Source organism: Somniosus microcephalus, chromosome 12 (assembly GCF_052327205.1).
Source record: "Somniosus microcephalus isolate GS21.2 chromosome 12, FLI_Smic_1.0, whole genome shotgun sequence".
In the NCBI taxonomy this organism is placed as follows: domain Eukaryota; kingdom Metazoa; phylum Chordata; class Chondrichthyes; order Squaliformes; family Somniosidae; genus Somniosus; species Somniosus microcephalus.
Window position 1 is genome coordinate 82,115,349 of NC_140998.1, and position 23,170 is coordinate 82,138,518.

General features: G+C 44.3%; 1 protein-coding gene across 5 annotated transcripts in view; it reads left to right on the forward strand.

Moving 5' to 3' along the window:
• ktn1 (kinectin 1) overlaps positions 1 to 23,170 on the forward strand; it is a 133,125-nt gene that overhangs the window by 50,778 nt on the left and 59,177 nt on the right. For all 5 annotated transcript variants that reach the window (XM_086003246.1, XM_086003242.1, XM_086003245.1 and 2 more), the window contains exons 9-17: positions 665 to 809; positions 4,333 to 4,444; positions 15,708 to 15,895; positions 17,640 to 17,708; positions 19,030 to 19,067; positions 19,379 to 19,469; positions 21,290 to 21,358; positions 22,129 to 22,166; positions 22,247 to 22,337. In XM_086003246.1, the coding sequence (XP_085859372.1) occupies positions 665 to 809; positions 4,333 to 4,444; positions 15,708 to 15,895; positions 17,640 to 17,708; positions 19,030 to 19,067; positions 19,379 to 19,469; positions 21,290 to 21,358; positions 22,129 to 22,166; positions 22,247 to 22,337 (841 nt within the window). The remainder of the gene's footprint in view (positions 1 to 664; positions 810 to 4,332; positions 4,445 to 15,707; positions 15,896 to 17,639; positions 17,709 to 19,029; positions 19,068 to 19,378; positions 19,470 to 21,289; positions 21,359 to 22,128; positions 22,167 to 22,246; positions 22,338 to 23,170) is intronic.

Here is a 23,170-nt window from a genome sequence, read left to right on the forward strand (position 1 = left end):
AAAATAAAAAGTGGAATAAAATTCTCCCATTTGCTCCTGCTTCACCTGAACGCACCACACCTATGCGCTTCCCACTGACTTCTTCCAGACCGACCTGAGCTACTTTGCTCCCCGGTATTTGTCCCACCAACTGCTCTCATTCCAGGATTGGCCTGAGCTATTCTCCAGATGTTCTGATTTGCTCCCAGGGTAGCCTGAGCTCCTGTCTGCCTCCCCAACCCCCCCAAACTGCTTCTGGCTGCTCCCAGAAGATAAACACAAACAGAAGGAGACAGTATGAAATAAGCAGGCACAATTATATGAGAGATACAACAATTTTTTTGTTACTTCAAAATGCTCCTTACACAAGCTTGGTGATGGATACCCTACTCTCAATCTGGTGTTAATGGTGGTGTATGTTATCCCTTGGTCTCCTCCCTAATGTATTTTCATTCTGTACTTCTAGAAGTTTGTTTGTGAATTGAACCAACATATGAAAATTCAGACATTGAATTACACTTTAAAATGCAAAATGCTAGTATGCTGGTATATGATGATTAGATGTATGACTCTGTTCTGCTTCGAATAAAATGTGCTACCAAATGGAAAAAATACCATTTAAAATTGTATAGCATACTGCTTTAAACTATAGAGCCATTAATTGGTTTATAAATGTTGAATGCAGACAGTCAACAGAACTAAACAAACTGCGACAGGACTATGCCAGATTAATGAATGAACTTACAGAGAAAACAAACCGCTTTCAGCAGGAAGAGGCACAGAAAAAGAACCTGGAGGTTTCCTATGAACAGACCGTCCAACAACTCAAGGTATAAAAGCAGCCTTTATTTCATGCTAACAGAACTTAGAAATGGCAAAATGAGTGGTTTGATGGATTAGATCAGTGGCTGTGCAGATTATTGGAGGGGATTTCAGTATTACCAAAATAAAAACTGAGAACGAGTGAATAAAAGTTAGATGGTATGAACTTGCAGCCTCATTGCTAAATACATAGTAATCTAGAGAGCTGTAAGAAACATATTGGCCCAGAAATTAGGTTCGGGGGCTTGCCGCGCGTGCAAGCCCCCGATGTGCACTTACCCGGCGCGCCGACAGCTGAAGCCTGGGCCTGCTTGGAATTCCTGTCACTGGCCTGGTTCAGCTGTCGGCGCGCTGTGCTTGCCTGATCCAGCGGCGTAGTTAGTGCGATGTGCCGGCTGGGATCAGGTGAGCACTGGGCAGCCAATCAGGGGAGGGAAAACTTCATTCATGTAAGAACTGTCAAACTCATGCAAAGTACGGGCGCCCAAAACACTACTTAAACTTTAAATAAAATTTTAAGAAACATCCCACTAATTAAATGAACTATAAATAACTTTAAAAAAACTATTTTAAACAATTAATCAAATTTTTGAAAAAAATAATTTTTTAAGAAATCGGGTCTAAAAATAAACTTACCTTACTGTAAAGTCCTTAAAAACAATAAAGCTGTGGAAAAAATGTTATAATTTTTAAATAATAGACCACTTAGCTTAAAGAATCAAGTCCTTACGTCTCCTTTTAACATTTCTAAAAAGTTGAGGCCCTTACACACGGGCAAACTTGTCAAAAAGAAGGAAGTTTAACGCGTGCGCGCAGAGTCCTGCGCGCACGTGTTGGACCTCTGAACCCCTTGGAGGAAATGCCGGTTTCCCGCGCATGCTGAAATCCGGCACTTCCAACGGGCCCACGCGTGAGTACCCCGTCCGTACTCGCGCGTTGGGACCGGAATTACTGGCCCAATCAGTTAAATGTTCTGGACAGATGCTTTGTATATTCAACATTCTATACTTTGGAAGTGTGAACCAGGAAACTGCTGCAGGAAATACTTATTTCAGGTTCTCCGTAATTGTAATTACATGGATTCTTCCCCCCCCCCCCCTGTTAATTATTTGCTAAACTTGTAAATTGGTAATTTTTATCAACTCATTCAGGGAGTTTTGCTTGAATAATCTAAAATTCTCCTGATAGAGACCTCTTGGGTTATGAATAATTTGATAAATCAGTTTTGTTCTTTGTATTTTTGGTGGGTTTTGTTAAATGTCAGGTGGTAAGGAAAACCGATTCCATGTTGGTAGTTCAAGTTTGCCTTTTGTAAGTTATACCTGAATCTCTTTCAGTTGCAGTCTTATAATGCCTCCTGTGCTGTATGTATAAAACTGTTTGCCTTTTACTATATCATCCCATGTTAAGTTGCTGTAATCAAACCTATTTTAATCTTGGTGTAGAGGTAGTATAACCCCTTTTACAGGAGGCCATTCAGCCCATTGTGCCTGTGCTGTCTCTTTGAAAGAGCCATCCACTTAGCTCCATTCCCATACCCTTTCCATATATCTCGTGAATTTTCCTTTTTTCAAATATTTATCCACTTTAAAAAAAAAAAAAAAAAACCTAATATAGATTCTGCTTCTATTGCCATTACTGCTAGGGAATTCTATGTCATCATAACCCACTGCTCTCCTGCTCAACTTAGTCATTATAACTTCATGCCCTTTAGTAATTGACTCAGTAGGAATAGTTTTTCCTGATTTACCTTCTCAAAACCTGTTGTATTTTTGAACACCATCAGTTCTCCTCTTAACCTTCTTTGTTCTAATAAAAATAGCCTCAATTTCTCTAGTCTCTCCTAATCCGTAACGTGTCTCATTGTTTGGATCAACTCTCTTCTGCATCCTCTCCATGGCCTTGACATCTTTCCTAAAGTAGGGTGTACAAAACTGGGTACAATAGTCTATCTGAAACCTAACCAATGATTTGCATAGGTTCAGCATTATCTCTATGGGGGAGAAATTCATTATAGGGGCGTTAAATTTTAAAAGTTGAGAAAAGACGCAAATGTTTCTTAACTTTAAAAAAAGAAAATTAGTTTTTGCGCTCCAGGAAGGAAGTGGCGCGCTAAATCAAACGCTCCACTTCCTTCTTGGAGTGCAATTGGCAGTAGGCAGGGCCGTGCAGCACTGCCATGTTCAAAGGCTCCTTCCCTCCCTTTAAAGGGAAGGGCCATCGCTGCAGGCTCTAATAGAAAAAGTACCTACCTGGACCACCAAGGCAGCCGCAATTCCGCGCGATCAGCCTGACACTCGAGCAGAGTGTTGGGCTGATCAATCGCAGGCAGGAACCGGCGAAAAAAACTGCAACAAGAAAGGTAAGTTTTTTTTTACTTATCTCGGCTACCTCGCCTTTAATCATCGCCCCCCCCAAAGCGGCCGCCCGCCCGATGTACGCCTTCTACAGCTGTCTGTGTTTTCGACCGGCGTTGCTGCAGGGGGACGGAAGTCAATTTTGGGTCTGGGGCGATGCACGCGGCGATGACGTGACGATATCCGGGTGAAGGAGATCGGGGCGCAACGTGGTAGCGCCGTCGCAAAACTCCCGCTGAATATGGCCGGAGTCGATGTCAGCGCCGCGCCCGGTTGGAAAGCTGTTTGTGTCCCGTTAGCGCCCCCCAGAGGGCACTAACGGGGGGGCACAAAGGCACCCAATTTCGCCCCCTTTGCTTTTGTTCTCAATGCCCCTAACTATAAAACCAAGGACGCATATACTTTTTTTTACAGCTTTAACTGCTTGTCCTCCCACTTGTGTATCTGAACCCCCTATGTCTTTCTGCTCCTTTACTGTACTTGAAAAAAGTTTTACAATTTAGTATATATATTTTTTTCCTTCCAAGATGTATTCCCATTTTTAATTTGACTTCTATCTACTAACCTGTATATCTTCTTGAAGTCTTTAACAGAGCTCTTCACAGTGAAGCACGCTCCCAATTTTTGTGCCATCTGCAAATTTTGATGGTATCCCCATACTCCAGTCTGTCTGTGTGTTAATCTGGATGTCTATATTGATATCAATAACTTCTCCATTAAGCACTACTGTTTTGTCCTTTAACCAACTTCCTGTCCTTGCTACGGTATCCTTTCTCTTTTTCTCTTTCTTTAACATTTACCTAAAGTTTTTCTTTAAGAACCAATTTGAGAAGGTACCAAAGTAAATCATACCACACATGGTATAAGAAATTGATGTTTTTTGATCCCTGAGGTGAACATGTCCTAAACCTCATTTTTGTTTTATGGAATAAATAGAGCATCATGGTGAGCAACAAGACAAATGTAGCCACTGATAAGACTGACCACAGTTTACTTTTGACTTTGGCTGAATAAATCTGACCAAGATATTTATCATTCCTCTGTGCTGACTATAATATCCTCTGTCAGGAAGCAGAATATATTTGCATTAATCTTTTACACTAATTTCTGTTTTTATACTTTTGAAGCTGCAGGAAGTGAGCTACATTGACAGTTTCTGCTTTTATTCACAAAGACTCAGCTGCAGGAGGAAGTTGAAAGGAGGCAAGAGGATATGCAGAAATATCTCAGGAACATAACTACAGAGCATGAGAAAAGGCTAACAGAAGTTCAGGGTGCGAAACAAGGTAATTGTCCGAAACAGATGTTCCTCTTTGGGTGTATCGTTTAGGAGGTTGCTGCTTTTTTCCTTAAGTTTTTCTTCTCCTTGAGGCACAACTCTGCAGGGATACAGTTCCCTGGTTGCTGGTCACCATGCAATACCACATCAAAATACCTATATTCCTTGATAGACAATGATTAGGTTTGGACAGCAGGGCTGAAATCTGCACATTTTATCCACGTGTGATTAGCATCAAGAAAATGGCTGCTGTAGAGATGTCTGCATTTGAACTGTAGGTATTTAACGTTGTAATCTACTCCCTTGCTGTGAACTCCTTTATGGGGGTGGGCAGACTAGGGTGAAGGAAAGAGGTCTGTTCATGTAGGTAGCCACCTTCTTGCTCCCGTGTATGTGGCAACTGGGGTGTGTAGTACCCAGTTCCTGTGAGTTTTGCATATTTCGCAGGAGTTAAGTGAGGATTTGAGTATAAGAGTAAAGACGTCTTACTGCAATTATATAGGGCCCTGGTGAGACCACACCTGGAGTATTGTGTACAGTTTTTTGGTCTCCTTACCCAAGGAAAGATATACTTGCCATAGAGGGAGTGCAACAAAGGTTCACCAGACTGGTTCCTGGGATGGGGGGATTGTCCTATGAGGAGAGGTTGAGTAGACTAGGCCGAAATTCTCTAGAGTTTAGAAGAATGAGGGATGATCTCATTGAAACATAAAAAATTCGTGCAGGGCTTGACAGGGTAGATGCAGGGAGGATATTTGGTTCTGTCTTCACAAAGGAGGACACAAATAACCTCCCAGAGATGTCTGGGAACATGGGGTCTAATGGGAGGGAGGAACTGAATGAAATCAGTATTTGTAGGGAAATGGTGTTAGGGAAATTGACGGGATTGAAGGCCGATAAATCCCCAGGGCCTGATAATATACATCCTAGGGTACTTAAGGAAGTGGCCCTAGAAATAGTCGATGCATTGCTGGTCATCTTCCAAAATTCTATAGACTCTGGAACAGTTCCCATGGATTGGAGGGTAGCTAATGTTACCCCACTATTCAAAAAAGGTGGTAGAGAGAAAACTGGAATTATAGACCGGTCGGTGAGCCTGACATCGGAAGTGAGGAAAATGCTGGAGTCCATTATAGAAGATGTTATAGCAGAACACTTGGAAAACAGTGACAGGATCGGACAAAGTCAACATGGATTTACAAAAGGTAAATCGTGCTTGACTAATAGAGTCATAGAGTTATACAGCACGGATAGAGGCCCTTCGGCCCATCGCGTCCGCGCCGGCCATCAAGCCCTGTCTAATCTAATCCCATATTCCAGCATTTGGTCCGTAGCCTTGTATGCTATGGCATTTCAAGTGCTCATCCAAATGCTGCTTGAATGTTGTGAGGGTTCCAGCCTCCACAACCCTTTCAGGCAGTGAGTTCCAGACTCCAACCACCCTCTGGGTGAAAAAGTTCTTTCTCAAATCCCCTCTAAACCTCCTGCCCTTTACCTTGAATCTATGCCCCCTAGTTATTGACCCTTCTACTAAGGGAAAAAGCTCCTTAGTAGCCATCCTATCTATGCCCCTCATAATTTTGTACACCTCAATCATGTCCCCCCTCAGCCTCCTCTGCTCCAAGGAAAACAAACCCAATCTGCCCAGTCTCTCTTCATAGCTGAAGCGCTCCAGCCCTGGTAACATCCTGGTGAATCTCCTCTGCACCCTCTCCAAAGCTATCACATTCTTCCTGTAGTGTGGCGACCAGAACCGCACACAGTATTCCAGCTGTGGCCTAACCAGTGTTTTATACAGCTCCATCATAACCTCCTTGCTCTTATATTCTATGCCTCGGCTAATGAAGGCAAGTATCCCATATGCCTTTTTTACCACCTTATCCACCTGTTCTGCCGCCTTCAGGGATCTGTGTACTTGCACACCCAGATCCCTCTGACCCTCCGTCTTGCCTAGGGTCTTACCATTCATTGTGTATTCCCTTGCCTTGTTTGCCCCCCCCCCCCCCCCCCAAAGTGCATCACCTCGCACTTTTCCGGGTTAAATTCCATTTGCCACTGTTCCGCCCATCTGACCAACCCATCTATATCGTCCTGCAGACTGAGACTACCCTCCTCGCTATTTACCACCCTACCAATTTTTGTATCATCCGCGAACTTACTGATCATACCTTTTACATTCATATCCAAGTCATTAATGTAGACCACAAACAGCAAGGGACCCAGCACCGATCCCTGTGGTACCCCACTGGCCACAGGCTTCCAGTCACAAAAACAACCTTCGACCATCACCTTCTGCCACTAAGCCAGTTTTGTATGCAATGTGCCAAGGCACCCTGGATTCCATGGGCTCTTACCTTCTTGACCAGTCTCCTGTGCGGGACTTTATCGAAGGCCTTGCTGAAATCCATGTATACCACATCCACTGCGTTACCCTCATCCACACACCTAGTCACACCCTCAAAAAAATTCAATCAAATTAGTCAGACATGATCTTCCCTTGACAAAGCCATGTTGACTATCCCTGATTAATCCTTGCCTCTCCAAGTGGAGACTAATTTTGTCCCTCAGAATTTTTTCCAATAATTTTCCTACCATTGATGTTAGGCTCACTGGCCTGTAGTTCCTCGGTTTTTCCCTACTCCCCTTCTTGAATAATGGTACTACATTAGCGGTTCTCCAGTCCTCTGGCACATCCCCTGTGGCCAGAGAGGTTCTGAATATATGTGTTCGAGCCCCCGCAATCTCTTCCTTTGCCTCACACAGCAGCCTGGGATACATTTCGTCCTGGCCTGGGGATTTATCCATTTTTAGGCCTGCTAAAACCGCCAATACCTCCTCCCTCTCGATGTTAATATGTTCGAGCATATCACAGTCCCCCCCCGCCCTATTTCTATGTCTACATCGTGTCCCTCCATAGCGAAAATAGATGCAAAAAATTCATTTAGAACCCCTCCTACATCTTCTGGCTCCACACACACATTGCCACTTTTGTCCCTAATGGGCCCTATTTTTTCCCTAGTTATCCTCTTACCATTAATATACTTATAAAACATCTTAGGATTTTCCTTTATTTTGCTCGCCAGTGTTATTTCATGGCCCCTCCTTGATCTCCTAATTTCTTTTTTAAGTATCCCCCTGCACTTTTTGTACTCCTCTAGGGCTTCCTCCGTCTTTAGCCTTTTGTATCTGCCAAAAGCCCTCCTTTTTTTTCTAATCCATTCTCGTATATCCCCTGACATCCAAGGTTCCCTGTGGTTTTTGGAACCACCCTTGACCTTTACGGGAACATGTTGCCATTGTATGATCTCAATCTCCCTTCTGAAAGCCTCCCATTGCTCCGATGCGGATTTTCCTACAAGTAGCTGATCCCAGTCCATTTTGGCCAGATCCTGCCTTATCCTATTAAAATCGGCCTTCCCCCAATTTAGAACCTTTATTTCCGGCCCATCCCTGTCCTTTTCCATGACCACCTTAAATCTCACCATATGGTCACTGTCACCAAAGTGCTCACCTACTAGCACTTCTTCCACTTGGCCGGCCACATTCCCTAGAATTAGGTCCAGTACCGCCCCCTCTCTTGTAGGACCTTCTACATGCTGGCTCAAAAAGCTCTCCTGGATGCACTTTAAGAATTCTACACCCTCTGTGCATTTCACACTCTGACTATCCCAGTTAATATTGGGGAAGTTGAAATCCCCCATTATTACCCTATTATTTGCACATTTCCCTGAGATTTGCCTACATATCTGTTCCTCTATCTCCCCCTGACTGTTTGGAGGCCTATAGTACACTCCCAGCAAAGTGCTTGCCCCCTTTTTGTTTTTAAGCTCCACCCATATGGCCTCATTAGAGGAACCTGCTAATATGTCATCCCTCCTTACTGCAGTAATTGACTCCTTAATTAATATTGCGACACCCCCTCCTCTTATACCTCCCCCTCTGTCTCACCTGAAGATTCTGTACCCCGGAATATTGAGCTGCCAGTCTTGCCCCTCCCTCAACCATGTCTCCGTGATAGCAACAATATCATACTCCCATGTGTTTATCAACACCTTCAGTTCATCCACCTTATTTGCAAGACTCCTTGCATTAAAATAGATGCCATCCAGCCTTGCCCTTGTATATTTGCCCTGTCTACCAAGCTGACTTGTTTTTTTCTCTATAATTGGCAGCACATCCCCCCCCCCCCCCCCCCCCCTATTTCAGCTCCCCTCTGTATCCCATCCCCCTGCCAAGTTAGTTTAAACCCCCCCCCCCCCCCCCCCCCAACCAACAGTGCTAGCAAACCTCCCCGCAAGGATATTTGTCCCGCTCTGGTTCAGTGCAACCCGTCCGACTTGTACAAGACCCACCTTTCTCAGAAGCAGGCCCAGTGATCCAGGAAACTAAAACCCTCCCTCCTGCACCAACTCTTTAGCCACGCATTCATCTGTTCTATCCTCCTATTCCTATACTCACTAGCACGTGGCACTGGGAGTAATCCAGAGATTACAACCTTTGAGGTCCTGTTTTTTAATCTGCTACCTAGCTTCCTAAATTCTTGATGCAGGACCTCATCCCCCTTCCTACCTATGTCGTTGGTCCCAATGTGGACCACGACCTCTGCCTGCTCCCCCTCCCCCTTAAGAATGCCCTGTAGCTGCTCAGTGACATCCATGACCCTGGCCCCAGGGAGGCAACAAACCATCCTGGAGTCACGTTTGCGGCCACAGAAACGCCTATCTGTTCCCCTTACGATAGAATCCCCTACCACTATTGCTCTCCCACTCTTTTTCCTCCCTTTCTGAGCAGCAGAAGCGTCCCTGGTGCCAGGAAGCTGGCTGCTGCTGCCTTCCCCTAGTGAGTCATCCCCCTCAACAGTATCCAACTTGGTATACCTGTTTGAAAGGGGGATGTCCGCAGGGGGCCCCTGCACTTCCTGCCTGCCTCTGTTGCTCCGCCTGATGGTCACCCAAGTTCTTTCTGCCTGTGCAGCCCTACCCTGCGGTGTGAACAACTTGCTAAACGTGCTATCCACGACCCTCTCAGCATCGCGCATGCTCCAAAACTCATCCACCCGCAGCTCGAGCGCCGCAATGCAGTCTACAAGTAGCTGCAGCTGGATGCATTTCCCGCACACATGGTCGCCAGGGACACTGGCAGCGTCCCTGACTTCCCGCATGGAGCAAGAGGAGCAGAACACGGGGCTGAGCTCTCCTGCCATGACTTACTCCTTTAATTAATTAATTAAAAAAATTATTCAATACCCCAGTTACAGGTTGATGCACTATCAATTGCTACAAAAGACTGGAGATTGAGAAAGTAATAAACAGGCTTTTATTACCAAAGAACAGAGCATGCCTCTTGTGGTTGCCTGGTATCCAAAAGGGCCGGAGGCTTCCGAGCAGCGACCTTTATACCCAGCCATGAGGGTGGAGCCAGGGGCGGAGCCAGCTGAGGCATGCACAGACAAGTACAACAATATGCAAGAGTGAACAACAGTACTAACAGTGAACAACAGTACTAACAACAGTGGTGAACAACAATACTAACAACAGTGGTTTACCACATTCATCCCTTGTTTAGAATTGAGTCTGGCGGGGTGAAGTGCACTAAAAATTCGTGTACTGAAGTCTATCAGGAGGCCTTGTAAGCCGTCCTGAGCGTCGCAGCAGCGGCGGTGATGGTGCAGCATCCACGTTGAACCCGGTGTCTCGTTCAGAGGAGGTGTAGCAGGTGGCGGACTCTGGGGCTGCTGCATGCCGTCTACAGGGGTCAGAGCATGGGTAATGGGAGGTAGCGATGGTGGTCTCTCAGAGGCACCCGAAGGTGCGAGGTCTCGTGCGGGGACTGTGTCCTGGGGGTAGGCAGGAGTAGCGGTGGGTGGCGAAGAGGGTGTTTCAGGAGCACCCGCAGGTGCGAGGTCTCGAATGGAGACTGTGTCCTCCCGCCCGTCCGGGTACACCACGTAAGCATACTGCGGGTTGGCGTGGAGGAGGCTCACCCTCTCGACCAGGGGGTCCGCCTTATGGGTCCTCACGTGCTTCCGCAGTAGGACGGGACCCGGAGAAGTCAGCCATGTTGGTAGCGAAATCCCCGACGCGGACTTCCTGGGGAAGGAGAACATTCTCTCGTGAGGAGTGGCATTGGTGGGTGTACAGAGCAGCGACCGAATGGAATGGCGCGCCGCAGGGAGGACCTCCTGCCAGCGGGAGGTCGGAAGGCCCTTAGATTTTAAGTTTAAAAGGACTGCCTTCCAGACTGTCGCATTCTCCCTTTCCACCTGGCCGTTACCCCGGGGGTTGTAGCTGGTGGTCCTGCTTGTAGCAATGCCTCTCGCGAGCAGGTACTGCCGAAGTTCGTCGCTCATAAAAGATGAGCCCCTGTCGCTATGGATATAGCTAGGGAAACCGAACAATGCGAAGAGGTCATTCAGACATTTAATGACCGTGGTACTGGTCATGTCCGAGCAAGGGATGGCAAACGGGAAACGGGAGTGCTCATCAATTATATTGAGGAAGTACACATTACGGTCAGAGGAGGGGAGGGGCCCTTTAAAATCGATGCTCAGCCGCTCGAAGGGGCGCGTGGCTTTGATCAGGCTCGCTCTGCCTGGCCTAATAAAAATGCGGCTTGCACTCGGCACAGATCTGGCAGTTCCTGGTCATGGTCCTGACCTCCTCGATGGAGTAGGGCAGGTTACGGGATTTGATAAAATGGAAGAACCTGGTGACCCCCGGGTGGCAGATGTCATTGTGGAGGGTCTGTAATCTATCAACCTGCGCATTGGCGCACGTACCACGTGATAGGGCATCTGGGGGCTCATTGAGTTTCCCGGGCCGGTACAAGATATCGTAATTGTAGGTGGAGAGTTCGATTCCCCACCTTAATATCTTGTCATTCTTGATTTTGCCCCGCTGCTTATTATGAAACATAAAAGCTACTGAACGCTGGTCAGTGAGCAGGGTAAATCGTTTTCCGGCCAGGTAATGCCGCCAATGTCGCACGGCTTCCACAGTGGCCTGGGCCTCCTTTTCGACAGGAGTGTCGAATCTCGGGGCCCTGGAGGGTCCTTGAGAAAAAGGCCACGGGTCTCCCCGCCTGGTTAAGGGTTGCAGCTAGGGCAAAGTCGGATGTGTCGCTCTCCACTTGAAAAGGGAGGGACTCATCCACAGCGTGCATTGTGGCCTTCGCAATATCGCTTTTTATGAGAGTGAAGGTTGCACAGGCCTCTGCTGTCAGGTGGAAGGAGGCGGACTTGATGAGGGGTCGGGCTTCATCCGCGTAGTTGGGCACCCACTGAGCATAGTAAGAGAAAAACCCCAGGCATCTCTTCAGTGCTTTCTGGCAGTGGGGGAGGGGGAGCTCCATAAGAGGGCGCATTCTATCGGGGTCTGGGCCGATGACTCCGTTCTCCACTACGCAGCCAAGAATAGCAAGGCGCTTAGTACGAAACATGCATTTGTCTTTGTTGTATGTGAGATTCAGCCGCTGGGCCGTCCGGAGGAATTTCCCTAGATTAACGTCGTGGTCCTGCTGGTCGTGGCTGCAGATGGTGACGTTGTCTAGATATGGGAAAGTGGCCTGGAGCGCGTTCTGGTCAACCATCCGGTCCATCTCCCGTTGGAAGACAGAAACTCCGTTGGTGACGCCGAAGGGAACTCTGAGAAAGTGATAGAGCCGACCGTCCGCTTCAAAAGCTGTGTACTGGCGGTCCTCCGCCCTGATGGGGAGCTGGTGATATGCCGACTTCAGATCAATCGTCGAGAACACCTGGTATTGTGCTATCTGATTGACCATGTCAGATATGCGGGGGAGTGGGTATGCATCCAACTGGGTGTCGCGATTGATCGTCTGGCTGTAGTCAATAACTAGGCGCTGTTTTCCGCCAGTCTTCACCACCACCACTTGTGCTCGCCATGGGCTATTGCTGCTCTCGATAATCCCTTCCTTCAGGAGTCTCGCTACCTCGGATTTAATGAAACCCCTATCCCCGGCACTGTAACGCCTACTTTTGGTAGCGATGGGCTTACAGTCGCGGGTGAGGTTAGCGAACAAGGAGGGGGGGAGACTTTAAGGGTGGAGAGGCTGCAAATGGCGCGCGGCGGGCGATTTAAAAACTGCTGGCTGCAGACCGTGAGAGGGGGGAGGGGTCCACCGTACGCTAAAGTGACACTCTTAAGGTGGCACTGAAAATCCAACCCCAGTAGGACGGTAGCGCAGAGATCGGGCAGGACCAGAAGTTTAAAATTTTTGTATTCCGTACCCCGCACTGAAAGAGTCACCATACAGTAGCCACCGACTTCCGCTGACTGGGCTTTGGAAGCCATAGAGATGCGATGACGCGTCGGCAGGACCGGGAGAGAGTAACTGCGCACCGTGTCGGGGTGTATAAAACTCTCCGTGCTCCCGCTGTCAAAAAGGCAGGTAGTGGCGTGGCCGTTTACCGTAATGTCCATCATGGACCTGGACAGTTGATGCGGGAGAGATTGATCCAGCGTCACGGAAGCCAGCGTATGTTCAAGCGCGTCGATGCGGTCGTCCGATGAGGCGGTGGTGGAGGTGGCGGTCCCATGGCCCAAGATTGCGGTGTCCACGGCGCGGGGCGATTAGGGGAGAAAGCGTCCATATTTCTGTGGGCCGCGTCGAGCGAGAGCGCGAGGGACATTGCCTTTGTCAGGTCTATTTCACCCTTCTCCAGCAGCCTCTGCCGGGAGTAGTCGGACCTTAGACCCGCAACGAAAGCGTCTCGTATCAGTCCCTCCGCATGTGCCGCGGCCGATACTTCCTTGCAGTCGCAGCCGCGTCCGAGTACCCGCAGTGCCCGTAGGAAGGCCTCCACCGATTCCCCGGGCTGCTGTCTGCGAGATCTTAAAAGTTGCCTGGCATGGACAGTGTTAGCCGGGCGTGCATACTGCCCTTTCAGTAGGTCGATAGCCGCCGCGTAGGTCGTCGCATCTTGGATTAAAGTATAGACTTGGTGGCTCACCTTCGAGGCCAGGATTTTCAGTTTATTTTCATCAAGAGTCACGGTCGAGGCTTCCAGATACGCCTCAAAGCAACGCAGCCATTGTGCGAATTTAGTCGACGAACCTGCTTCTTGGGGGTCTAGGTTCAGGCATGTTGGTCTGAGGGCTCGCAGCAGCGCCTGCTGCTCAGCGTTTTGTGCCATCGGTTGATCAGCATCCGCAGCCAACATTTAACTTTGGTAATAAAATTGATGCACTATCAATTGCTACAAAAGACTGGAGATTGAGAAAGTAATAAAAAGTCTTTTATTACCAAAGAACAGAGCATGCCTCTTGTGGTTGCCTGGTATCCAAAAGGGCCGGAGGCTTCTGAGCAGCGACCTTTATACCCGGCCATGAGGGTGGAGCCAGGGGCGGAGTCAGCTGAGGCATGCACAGACAAGTACAACAATATGCAAGAGTGAACAACAGTACTAACAGTGAACAACAGTACTAACAACAGTGGTGAACAACAATACTAACAACAGTGGTTTACCACACAGGTATACTCTAGGGCGCTTTATTTACCAACTGTCCCCACTACAACACAGAGACCATAGAAATTTAACACCACAGAATTCAAGCTTGTATTGAAAAGAGAGAAATACTCACCAACCAATCACTTACCTGCTCCCTGGTGACGTCACACCCCGAATACTTTTTACACCTCTGCTACCCTCTGAGCTCGCAGACTGGAGTTTGGTATGCCTCTCCTGGCCCCGCTGCCGCTTTTATTACCTCGCCGCCGCCGAGTCTCCCGCAGGTCCTCCGCTCTCGCTGCCTGCCGCCGCTGCGGGAATTTTTTGAGGATGTAACTGGTAGAATAGATAAGGGAGAACCAGTGGATGTGGTGTTTTGGACTTTCAGAATGCTTTCGATAAGGTCCCGCATAAGAGATTAGCGTGTAAAGTTAAGGCACATGGGATTGGGGGCAAGGTACTGACTTGGATAGAGAACTGGTTGGCAGACAGGAAGCAGAGTTGGAATAAAGGGGTCTTTTTCCGAGTGGCAAGCAGTGACTAGTGGGGTACCGCAGGGATCGGTCCTTGGACCCCAGCTATTCACAATATATATAAATGATCTGGACGAGGGAACTAGATGTAATATCTCCACGTTTGCAGATGACATAAAACTGGGTGGGCATGTGTGCTGTGAGGAGGATGCCGAGAAACTCCAGTATGATTTGAACAGGTTGGGTGATATGGCAGATGCAGTATAATGTGGATAAATGCGAGGTTATCCACTTCGGTGGCAAAAACAGGAAGGCAGATTATTATCTGAATGGCAATAGATTGGGAGAAGGGGAAGTGCAACGAGACCTGGGTGTCCTTGTGCACCAGTCGCTGCACATGCAGCAGGCGGTTAAGAAGGCAAATGGTATGTTGGCCTTCGTAGCGAGAGGATTAGAGTACAGGAACAAGGATGTCTTGCTACAGTTATACAGGGCCTTGGTGAGACCACACCTTGAGTATTGTGTGCAGTTTTGGTTGCCTTATCTGAGGTGGGATGTTTTTGCCATGGAGGGAGTGCAGCGAAGATTCACCAGACTGATACCTGGGATGGCAAGGATGACGTATGAGGAGAGATTGGGTCGATTGGGCTTATACTCGCTGGAGTTTAGAAGAATGAGAGGGGATCTCATTGAAACTTATAAAATTCTAACAGGACTAGACAGACTAGATGCAGGAAGGATGTTCCCGATGGCGGGGAGTCCAGAACCAGGGGTCACAGTCTAAAGATAAGGGGTAAGCCATTTAGGACAGAGATGAGGAGGAATTTCTTCACCCCAGAGAGTGGTGAACCTGTGAAATTCTCTACCACAGAAGGCAGTTGAGGCCAATTCATTAAATATATTCGAGAAGGAGTTGGATATATTTCTTGAGGCTAAAAGGATCAAGGGATATGGGGAGAAAGCAGGGACAGGGTACTGAATTTAGATGATCAGTCATGATCTCATTAAATGGTGGAGTAGGCTCGAGGGGCCGAATGGCCTACTCCTGCTCCTATCTTCTATGTTTCTTACTGCAAACATCTGAAGTTCAACGATGCAACCATCGCTAGAACTATGCATAGTTTATAGCATTAGTGCACGGAACAGAATGTGACCGACTAATTATACACTTCAGTTTAAGCGTGTGCCAGCAGTTTAGCTGTACAGATAATAAACTGGCGATACTGCAAATAATGGAAACAGTCCTTTGAAGTAGCACTTTGTACCAGCTCAAAACAAAAGTGTCTTTTAACTGTTAATTGTGGTGGTTATGTATATTTTTTGTCTTACAGATTTACAAAGTAAACTTCTGGTTGCCGAAAATGAAATTGGCAATAAAAACAAAGAGGTGCAGAGCTTGCACAGCAAACTCACTGATACCATGGTATCCAAACAACAACTGGAACAAAAGATTGTGCAGCTGGTAACTACAGAACAAAAGCGAGCTACTGTAGATGATTCTCTGAAGATGCAAGTACAGGTATTGGCAGTCACGTGTTTAGTTGACAAAACGACACACAAGTTTGATTTAGATTTTCTTTCCTTCCAGAGACCACTAGTGTTCTCTCATTCTGTCTCCACCACCGCACCTCCCCCACCACCCCCCCACAAAATAGAAGTGCAGAAAATATGATGATAAATTTTCTCAAGCCATGTTGTAAGTGACACTTTTTGGGCAGTGATTCTTTCTTAGTATGAGTCCTCCCCACCCCCACCCCCCCCCCCCCCCCCCCCAAAAAAAAATTCTAACTAGTGAAAGTAAAAATAGTGAAAACATTATCTGATTTTGTATGGTCTTGGTGTACTGAGTCATTGCATAATGATATGGATAGTTCAAATTTTGTTCCTATGATATTCCATGTGCTGTTCCAGTCTTCAATTCTCCTTCCCTTATCCAACTAATGAAGTGTGAATCAGCTCTGAGACTTGGCAAAATATTGCCAGAGGTCAAAAGAAGGTTACTTGGTGCCTTTGGCCAGGAATGGTGCACTGCGGGATTGTAGTTCTCTTCCTCCGCCCCTCCCTCCACATGAAACAAACTTTTTTATATTCAGCACGCTGGCAGCATTTATCAATGGCTTTCATATTTTTTTCAAAATTATTTGGGATGATTTAATCTTTACTAGCTGCTATAAAACTTGATTTCCATTAAGTAAAAGGAAAAATGCCATTATAGCTGACTTTTTTTTGGAAAATGAATAGTGAAGTGGCAATACTGTCAATGTGAAATGTATGCTGTGTATTGTATAGCTTTCATGTTTAACAGCCATCTTGGCATTTGTATCGTATGTTGTTTAGTTGGAAGAACTTCTCAAGCCCAATAGATCTCTTTATTTAAAAAAAAATCCAGGCAGAAATGAACAGAATACATTTTGCCGAGTGCATGCAGCACCATCTTCCCACTTGTTTAAAAAAAAAACACACAATTCAGAACAACTTTTGGAGGAAGTAAATTTTTAAACAGTTCTTACTTAGCTTCCACAAGCAGTACTATTGTGCTTTAATTCTATAGGATTTTATAAATTTTACATTGGGGGAAGAAACAAAAGCTAGCTAGAATTAAACTCTGATTTCTACTGTCCCACCCCATGAATCAACCGTGTTCCATATGCACCTTGTGTTTACCTCGTTATAAAACTCTTGCCAACTGAGGCATGTCTTTTATTTGGTAGTTGATTCAGACATTGGTGCAGTCTTCAATAGAACTTAAAATTGTCTATCTTTCCATAATCGCATAATTTCTACAAATGCCTAAAATTGACCAGTTTACCTGTGAAACCTCAAACTTCTGATTTGATTTGTAATGTATGGAAAAAGTAACTACTTGTCTGCATTAAGAAAACTGCAATTTCAGTTTTTTTTCTGCTCCTTCTCATTATACTTAACTGATCCAGTTAGATCTCAATCCTTCCATTCCTTTCTTGTTCCCCATCATGAAAAAAAAATGCTTGCCTACTCCAACCAAGATTCATGCCTTTGAGGATTTTGGATGCAAGTATGCTGGGAAAGTGTAGGAGGAGCCCTGCATCTACTGAAAATAGAATAAACATGAGGAAATATATTCATCAGTGCAAGGGCAGACATAATCAACACGTCAGGAAAGGGCATTAAAACAGATGGTTGCATATGTTTGATTATTTTCATAATCAAAGTTTTGCATGTTTCTTTTCTCATTTCATTTTTTGCCTGTTTTTCTCTCTGCTATGCTTGGTTTAAAATAAAAGGATCTGTTGGAACAGAAACAAACCATGAATGCTCAGATACAAAATCTTCATGCCCAAATGGCATCTCAGGTATAGTGACCTTTTGAAGGTGTGAATTTCAGTTTATCAAGATCTAAATATGAATTGTCTTTAAATCTTTAAATTAAAAGTTATAGTATCAGACTTGCTTAAATAACCCATGCTCAATTCCAAAGATTTACTGTTCACCTATTTTCATTGCAGTAGTTTCACTCATTAGTTTACTGAGTTACCTAATTTCGACCAGGACTACTTTCGTCCACTACAGTTGCTCTGTGTTGCTGAGCTAGGAAATTGAAATCAACCAGAGTTCCTATTTTTGGTCATATCTCATAGAATTATACAGCACAGCAGGAGGCCAATCGGCCCATTTCTGGTAATATCTCATAGAATCGAACAGCACAGAAGGAGGCCATTCGGCTCATCAAATTTATCAACTGTGTCTGAAAAGCAAACATATGTGCATGTTGGAGGAGGACTAGGTTAGTTCAGCTGTGATGCCTCCACAGTTGAACAATCTGCCAACGTCTAAAATTGCATGTCCTTTTGGGCATGGTACTTGAATGCTGTTGGCAGCCCTAGAACATGAGCTTCAGCCTGCAGGAGCGGAAGGGAGAGAAAATTGAGGAAATAAAAATATGCTCCCTAAGTATCTTCCACAAATTATGGATGTTAACTGACATTCACCTGCAGAACATTGACATTGACCTACAACAGGGATGTTTAGTTTGTGGGAAAACGTTTAACAATGGTTCAGGGACAAATACTTTGTGGTTATGGATCTGTTTCTTAATGGAATGGTAAAATTAAGGGGATGTACAGTTTGTCAGTAGAAATGCTGACATTCATTTTAAGATAGCTTTAAGATTATCTGCTTATTGTACTATTTAAAAAAAATTAAAAAATAAATAAATAAATAAACAAACTATTTGAGTGACTAAAATATTAAATCAGTTGAACTCTCACTTCAACTGGACAAAATGCACTTTGTTTTGCATGTGGTGAAACTGAAGCTCTGTAGATTTATTGTATACAGTTTTTGTAACTTATACATGTTTTCTTTAATTGGGAGTTCCTAAATTGCTTATATATTAAATATATATAATTCAACAAAAGATTGCTAACTTTGTTCTGTAAAATATTTGAGTATTGCAGATTTTCTAGAAAAATAGAATATTTTATGCCATTTACATAGCAATTCCAGTGTTCTGGGCACATTAATGCAACCTTTGCATTTACTTGTCTTTTTTATGTTCTGTAGAAAATATGACCAATATTCAGAGAATTTCTAATGTGCTCTATTTTTCAGATTGTGATCAAGAATGCAATCTGGCAAATTATGCATCCTTTTTTTTCTTTTTTTTATATGTAGGCTTCTGCAGCATGTGTCGTGGAAGAGTTGCAGAAAACGTAAGTCTAATTGAATTAACTCTTAGATTGTTGACAGCCCCATACTTGTATATTTAAAAAAAAAATAAACAACTGATCTTGCAATCACAGCGGCCCCTGCTCATCCTTGTTATACCTGGGCAGCAGGGGAGCCCTACAATGAGCAGGATGGCACAACTCATTACTATCTGAATGAAGATGCATCCCCTTCTGTGGCAAAGTGCAATTCTCTCCACAAACGTGGGACATAACCCCAATCAAAGAGTAATGTTTGGCCTTCTGTGGAACTGGAGAAATATCCAGCCATTAATGTAATGTGTTTCAATTTAAAGGATCGCAGAGAAAGAGAAACAAATAAAGTTGATGGAAGAATCTTTAGAAGACAGACATCTTCATGTAACATGCAAAGAACAGGATATACAAGTAAAGTACTTATTATTTAAAAAAAAACTAGAGCCTCTTTCCTAGCATGCACCCTGAGTTGTCACTTTTGGGTTGTAGGTTTATCTGACCAGTTCAGCAGAGGTTGGCCCCTTTTCCAATGATACGAATGGTTCATGTATCCTGTTCACACTTCTTTAAATGATGAAATTTTGCATCCAAATTGTCAAATGTTCTTAGTTCTGCATCTTCACATTCCTATTGTAAAATAAGAAGCAAGTGTACAATGAGCCAGATGACTGTTTTTGTTCTGCAGCCTTTAGTGAAAGGGGTGGGTCATTTTGACAGAGATTTATGACCTGGGAGCGTTTGTTGTTAGAACAATGACCATGGTCATCTGATGGACAAGTAAGAAAAGTAGCTTCGATCAGATTTATCAAATGCAAAATATATATGTGGAGGTCCCATTTTTAAAATGTTTAGTCAGCAAAGATCAAATAACACTAGTGTCCTGTTTTGTAAAAGAAAGCTAATCTGAGAAATTAATATCCAGCAGAAAATGAACAGTAACTCTAAATGACCTTGGTCAGATTAGCTAGAAGGAGGTACACAATCTCGTCTGGTCCCAGAATGCTCAATGAATGCAACATTTCTTCTCCTTTGGTGATGCACAACTCTGTTTTCTCTTCAGTCTATCATTCCTATATGTTTTATTCATTTGAGGCTTACTGATCAAATTGAAAATGTCTAGGGGAAAGTTACTGACCCATTATCCATCAGCTAACAAATAGTGTTACACTGATTTTATGCTCCTATAGGGTAATATAAAAGACTTTAAAAATAAAAATAACTTCCTGTTTGCCCCCAGACCGAGACAAACCACTTTCGGGTACCTTTCCTGCAGGTCTGCTCCTATCGAGTCAGTGATAGGGTAGGTTGACTGAATCCCTGACTGTTCAATTTCAATAGAGGTCTGAACAGTTTAAACAGGAACAAAGATTGGATGGAAGCATTTGTAACTCTGACTTGAATAGTAAGGTGCATGCTGCAGAAGCATTGAGATAAGTGGGGCAAGAGGCCTTTTCATTTTTTTTATAGTTATCTAAATTTACAGTTTTGAATACAACTGAATTCATAATCCATCGCGATTAAATGCAGTCATAATGGCGACAGCTCTTGTGTCTCTGGGTCCCAAATTTGAAACCTTGCCAAACTGCAATAATGAAAGGGACTCGAGGAAAATGAGTTTAGAGCTGTGTTAATTTGGCTACTTGTGGAATCCTATTTGTGGAGTTGGGATTCTCTGGGGGTAGGAAACATTGCTGAGCTGGAGCTTTGTTTCTTGTGATGCAATTCTGGGTATTGGCAGTGGAATGATATACAGGAAACTTTCTGGTATCCAGCACGGACGGGACCGACGTGGTGCCGGTTCATCAAAAATTCCGGATAACTGAACGCTATAGTGAAAGATACGGAGCTCAGAGCTCCGTATAAAGCAACAAACCCTGTTCTTCAGAACAACGTCCACAAGTTGCAAGTGTCTCTGTAGCTTAGCAACAGCTGCAGCCACACGCTTGCACAGCAACAAATGGACTAATAAAAGTTACCTGAACCTACTCCTGAATTTTGCCGGTTAACCAACATTTCTGGTTATTTAGGGGCCGGTTAATCGAAAGTTTCCTTTATTCTCCTAAGACTGACCTGTCTCATCTTGGGGGGGTGGAATCCATCATTTTCTATTTTTTACTTCCACACCCCCCCCTCCCCTCCCTGAAAAGGTAGACTCATATTAATTGATTGATAAACCAAGAATATAATATAGTCATGCTTCTGTTTTATCATGTGTTTTCTTTAATACTTAGAGTTTGCAGAAAGAGAAAAATACTTTAACGACTGAAGTGCAGAAGCTGCAGGTTCAGACGTCTGAGCAGGTAGGATATTTTAACATTTAAAGTTGTGCTAATAATTTGGAGTTCCTGTTGAACAAAATAAGTTCAATTAACCTTTGACTTTGGAACTGTTACGTTAGTGTAATGGTTACAGTACTAGACTAGCAACCCAGAGTTTGAGTTCAGGTAGTGAAATTAAATTCAATAAATCTGTAAAACTAACTGCGAAAGCTGCTGGATTGTCCTATAAACCCAGCTGGTTCAGGGAAGGGAATCTACCACCCCTACCCAGTCTGGGTTACACATGACATCACTTTGTGATTTATTCTTGCTATTCTCAGGGGAACAAGGGACGAGCAATAAACGTGACTGGCATTGCTCACATTCTAAGTGCACCATTTTAAAGTGTTTGCTTGTTTATTTGGCACTGGAGGATATATGATTTGTATGTTTTTAATTCTGTCTTCCTACTGTCCTATTGTTAGCATGGTTTCTCGGAACAATGAACAAAATTCTGCAATAATAGTTCAGAATTGCTTATGATGTTGGTTTCATTGCAGAACAGAAAAATATAAAAATGGGTGTTTATGGACTCATTTGCTGAATCTAAAGAAGCCCCATAAAAAAGCTTATCCAGAATGCAGCATGGAATTGCACATATTGGTTTGAAGGGACAAGTATATTGAAGATTTTCCCATAATTAACCATGATATAAGAGTATGCTGTTCAGAGTGATGACTCACTTTTGCATGTTTAGACTTTAGGAGGTTCTTAAAAACTCCCAATTCTTAATACATATTTTTTGCATGCAGGCTTCAGCTTTATGTATGATGGAACAGATGCAAAAAGGGTGAGTCACCTTCTCATTTAGTCTAAACCAGAATCATTTTGTTGCACTTGTATGTGTTTAATATGTCTTTTTTTAACCAGTCTTCAAGAACGGGATGAAAAAATAAAAACCGTTGAAGAGCTGTTAGAAACTGGACTTATTCAAATGGCAAACAAAGGGGAAGAAATTGAGGTATGTCAAACATATCATTTTGATGCAAAATTATCCATCTCCGAGCAAATTGGTTTTGTAAAACAAATTTAGCTGTAATTTAAGATACAGTAAACTCTTTCTTATCTGGCACCTAATGGGACCAGGATGGTGCCAGTTGATGAAAAATTCTGGATAACAGAGAGGTATACCTACCAAGGCAATTTTTAACACAAACAAAAATAAAAACCACTGACTAACTCGGCCACCATGGGAGACTCAGCAAATCAAGTGCTGGATGGATTCGGCAAGATTACCGGTTATCTATTTTGCCGGTTATTAAAGTATTCTGGATGATTAAGAGCTGTTTAAACAAGAGTTTACTGTATCTGGTTTCTTGGTTGAATTTTTGTTTGCGGTGAAGTTAAATCATTACCCAATTAAAAAAATTTTTTTTTTAATGTTAATGAGCGATTAGTTACTCCATGCAAAAGCAAAGTACTGCGGATGCTGGAAATCTGAAATAAAAACAGAAAATGCTGGAAATACTCCAGGTCAGGCAGCAACTGTGGAGAGAGAAACAGTTGATTCAGGTAGATGACCTTTTGTCAGAACTGGAAAAAGTTAAAGATATTACAGGTTTTAAGCAAGTGCAGAGGCAGGGAAAAGGGGGGTGGGGAGGAGAGGAAAGAACAAAAGGGAAGGTCTGTGATAGGGTGGAAGGCAGGAAAGATTAAATGACAAAAGGGATGATGGTGTGAGGCAGAAGGAGATGGTAATCGGACAAATAAAGATGGGTCTAGAAGAGGTGTAAATCAGAATTGCACCATCAACAGCTGCCGTCCGAAAAAATGGGGGCAAAGGTTATGATCTGA